The sequence below is a fragment of the Bactrocera tryoni genome, chromosome 1 (assembly GCF_016617805.1).
Source record: "Bactrocera tryoni isolate S06 chromosome 1, CSIRO_BtryS06_freeze2, whole genome shotgun sequence".
Lineage (NCBI taxonomy): Eukaryota > Metazoa > Arthropoda > Insecta > Diptera > Tephritidae > Bactrocera > Bactrocera tryoni.
Genome location: NC_052499.1, coordinates 32,239,843 through 32,244,142, shown reverse-complemented (window position 1 = coordinate 32,244,142; position 4,300 = coordinate 32,239,843). Strand labels below are relative to the sequence as shown.

At 43.8% G+C, this 4,300-nt stretch overlaps 1 protein-coding gene across 1 annotated transcript; it reads right to left on the bottom strand.

Moving 5' to 3' along the window:
- Positions 1-1,478: 1,478 nt before the first annotated feature.
- Positions 1,479-2,559, bottom strand: LOC120766659. The gene is made up of 2 exons (XM_040092294.1): positions 2,145-2,559; positions 1,479-2,062 (listed from the first exon to the last, which is right to left on the bottom strand). The coding sequence occupies exon 2, from the start codon at positions 2,058-2,060 to the stop codon at positions 1,479-1,481; it is 582 nt and encodes a 193-aa protein (XP_039948228.1). The 5' UTR covers positions 2,061-2,062; positions 2,145-2,559.
- Between the last annotated feature and the right edge of the window lie 1,741 nt (positions 2,560-4,300).

The window sequence follows — 4,300 nt, the reverse complement described above, 5'->3', positions numbered from 1 at the left end:
CAGCAGATATCACAGTGGTAAAGGTGGAACAGAAGGAAAAGCCCTTCTTCTTGGTCTCGGCCTACTTGGCCCATGACGAAGATATACCACCGGCCCCGCTCACCAGACTAGTAGAGGAGAACAGGAAGGATGATGTCCTAATAGGGTATGAGGCAAACGCAAGGCACACCGTATAGGGTAGCTCCAGTATAAACACCAGAGGTGAGTCACTCTTGCAGTATATTTTGAATAGTAATCTAAGTATTTGCAACAAGGGCGATAAGCCAACTTTCATTTTCCCAAGCTCGGATAGGTTTCCGGGATAGGAAGAAGTGCTTGACCTCACGCTATCAACAGACACAGACAGTCTCGTTGTGGATAACTGGAGGGTATCCGATGAGCCTTCCATGTCGGATCACTCCTGGATACTTTTCAGCATCCGCGAGAAGTACAGTGCGCCTCTCACATACCGGAACCCTAGAAGAACGGCATGGGGAACATTTACCAGTATAGTAACAAAATGCCCTTTTCAATAAGAGTATCAGAAATCCTGAGGAATTAGATTCAGAAATAGAGAGGTTGGAAAAAATCTTAACCACAACTTTTAATAAATCTACTCCGCTAACAGTTTTGAAAAAGAGTAAGTCTCTTCCTTGGTGGAACAGTGAACTCAAGAATTTGAGAACACAACTAAGGAAAGCTTTCAATGAGAGTTTTAGAACCAAAATCCTGCAGCCATATAAAGATATTATGAAAGAATACAAAAAAGCAGTCAGGAAAGCTAAAAAAGACTCATGGCGATCTTTCTGCACATCGATAGAAAGTTACAGAGAAGCCGCTAGACTGAGTAAAATGCTATCCAAAGACCATATTAATACTGCCTACATTAGGGCGGAGGGAAGTGATTGGACCTCCTCGGCAAAAGAGTCTCTGGAGGTACTAATCACAACGCACTTCCCCGGGAGTCAGCAAACACCTTTGTTAACGCGTGCCACTAGTATACTTACGTGGTATAGTATACGTATGAGATCGAAAATAAAAAGCACTGATTTTCACACTCAATATAAAATTTATTCCACTATAATGTGTCAGGATATAATATTGTTTTATTGTGTACGATTATATAACACGGTTGGTTGAACAAAGTCCACTGTTGGGCACTGTTGGCGAACTCGGTGCTTCCCGCCACTCCCGTCACTTGGCGGTTTGTTAAAAACAGAAATTGCGGTGATTGTTGCGGTTAAAATGGTGGTGAATAGTTGCTGATTACGAGTCGTCTCGTTGATAATCGTGTGGTTGTTGTGTTATAGTGTTGTAGTAATGATCGGTGTTAAGCACTGTGTTTGATGCGTGTGTGTGTATTGGTGTATGCTGTGAACTGTTGTGTGACGAGGTGTTGTGACGTGACGTGATGTGATGTGATGTGACGTAACGGGAGGTGATGCGATGGGAGATGTTGCAGTTCATAGCTCATGTGAACATCCCAGCCCCTAGGCGAATTAATCGGCTAGGAGCCTCTGCAGCTGTTGTAGTGTACTAAGTGCAGCGCTCAACCCTGTTGAGCGTCGTTGTTGCTGGCGATGAGCGTGGCGTGGCGGAAATGGCCGTGTACGTGTGGTGGTTGGTTGGGTGCGTCGTCGTCGCCGGATAGGATCGCTGCGTGGTCTGGTACGGGAGTTGGTGCGATTGGATCGTGTGGGAAATCGGTGGAACAGAGTGTGGTGCGGCCTTTGACAATATTGACAGGCACCGTCGGCCCAGCACTCTATGGTGGCGTGGTCATCTGCCAGGCAGGTCATGCAATGCCCGTGGGCCCTTCCAACCTGTTGTCGTTGAGCGGGCTTCATACTTTGAAAGATGGTGCATCGTTTCAGGACGTGTGGGCGATGGCACAGACTGCAACATGGAGGCCCCTGCGGCTCCATTAGCTGCTCTTCTCTAATTCCCCTGATTGATGCGGCGGATGGCGGTGGGCGCATAACATTGGTCCTTGGAGCGGCAACGGGTGCAGTCGACGCTTTGGGTGCAGCGATTTCGGAGCTTACGGTGTTGGAGGTGGTTTGGGTCTCCTCTACGTCCATTTCTATGGGAATATAAGATTGCATTAAATTGATTTTATTTATAATGTTATGATGTAGTTGTTGTAGCTACATATCTATACATACATATGTATATGTATAATAGGTTGATCTTCAACGCGCTTGTTTGATTTTACTTTTATGTACGGATTATAAAGCGGGTTAATTTCGAATTAGCGGAATTGATTTATTATTTTTCGATTAATTTTGCGAGTTATTTTACGGTTTTGGTTGAAGTTGTTCTTCGCTGTTTGGAAGAATATACAGTTTAGTGACTGGTCGAGTTAATATGCCGGTTTCTGTTCGAACATCGACTACTCGTATGTGACCATCTGGTCCTCGATGAAACTTTTCAATGCGGCCTAGTCGCCATTCTGTTGGAGGAAGGCATTCGTCCTCTATGATGACGCATTCTCCTGCATAGGTTTCCTTCTGGGCCGTTTTCCATCGATATCTCTTATGGAGATCCTTGAGATAGTCTTCCTTCCATCTGTGGCTGAATTCGTGAAGGAACTCCTTTGAGGAAATGACCTAGTGTAAGAGCTGTGAAATTGGAGGGATCTTGCGAGAGGGATGATATGGGTCTTGAATTTAACACGGCTTCGATACGAGTGAGTAATGTAGTAAACTCCTCATAATTAAATTTATGATTACCAGCCGTTTTCTTTAAATGGGACTTAAAGCTTTTTACTGCTGATTCCCAAAGTCCGCCCATGTGTGGAGAACATGGAGGTATAAACTGCCAATCGATCCCTTGGGGTGCATATTTATTAACAATTTCAGGGAGACTTCTTTCATGAAGTTTAGTAACTCCTTCTCTGTTGCTCTTTGGGCTCCGACAAAGTTTTTGCCATTATCGCTCATTATTTTTGATGGAAATCCGCGTCGTCCGACAAAGCGTGCAAATGCTGCAAGAAAAGCCGCAGTAGTCAGATCTGAACAAAGCTCGAGGTGTACTGCCTTTGTCGTAAAACATACAAAGACAGCCACATACCCTTTTCTAAATTAAGAAGACCTTAACATGGAGGCCTTTATCTGGAAAGGTCCAGCAAAATCAACCCCAGTGATGGTAAAGGCTAGAGCATAGTTGCAGCGTTCAGGTGGTAAAGCTGCCATGATCTGCGTACGCATTTTGTGTTTGTACATGGTACATGGTTTACACATGAAAATCGTCCGATTGATTTGTGGCTTTAGTCGCGGTATATAAAATTCTTGACGGACCATTTGTTGCATTAAGCGATTCTCACCATGCAGTGTAAGCTGGTGCAGATATGCTAGAAATAGGTAAGTAAAACGGGATTTCTCTGGAATAATGATGGGATGTCGTTCGTTATAACTAAGGCTGGAGTTCGCTAATCTTCCATTTGCCCTTATTAATCCCTTAGAGTCCATGAATGGATTTAAAACGAGAAGTGAGCTTCCCTTTTCGAGAGGTCGCTTTTCAAGCAACTTTGATATCTCTTTGCTGAAATAGCGAGTTTGTGTATATAGTATTAGACTGACCTTGGCATGTTGCAAGTCGGAATGCGTTAGTTGTACCCAAGGATCATTTGGAGCTCCTTTCATTTTTTGTGTAAGTCTTTGAATGAATTGGTTAATATAAGCGGCCCTTAGTGCTCTAGGAACTGATGAAAATCTGTGGAGAATATCATCCTCTTCTGGAGTGATAAGAAAATTTTCTATTTTCCGACTTTCCGGAGGTATGATATTCCGAGCAGGAGGCTTTGGCCAGAATTCTTGTGATTCTGTTAGCCATGTGGGACCGTTCCACCAGAGTGTAGTGCTGCTGAGGTGCAGTGGCTTGCAGCTTCTTGTCCCAAGATCCGCTTGGTTATCTGCTTGCAACATGTGCCATTTTGCTGGGCCAACTAAGTCTAAGATTTGAGATATTCGGTTAGATACATAGGTCTTCCAGGTATAGGGTGGTTTTTCTAACCATGCTAAAACTATCTCTGAGTCTGACCAAAGATACATTTTATGATCGTTTAATTTGAGATGGGTTTGGACTATTGAAATTATATTTGCTAACAGAAGAGCATCATTCAGTTCAAGCCGTGGCAGACTGAGTGTCTTCAAAGGTACAACTTTGGCTTTGGCTACCAAGAGGTGTGAGGATATTTTGTTATCGTACTGAGTGCGTACGTAAACTGTTGCGCAATAAGCCTTTTCAGAGGCATCACAGAAACCATATAATTCTGCGTTAATGTTAGGGATGAAATTTACCCATCGAGGGATTCGAATTT

Excerpts from the sequence above, each read along its gene's own strand:
- LOC120766659 (XM_040092294.1), bottom strand. The coding sequence starts at position 2,060 with ATGGACGTAGAGGAGACCCAAACCACCTCCAACACCGTAAGCTCCGAA.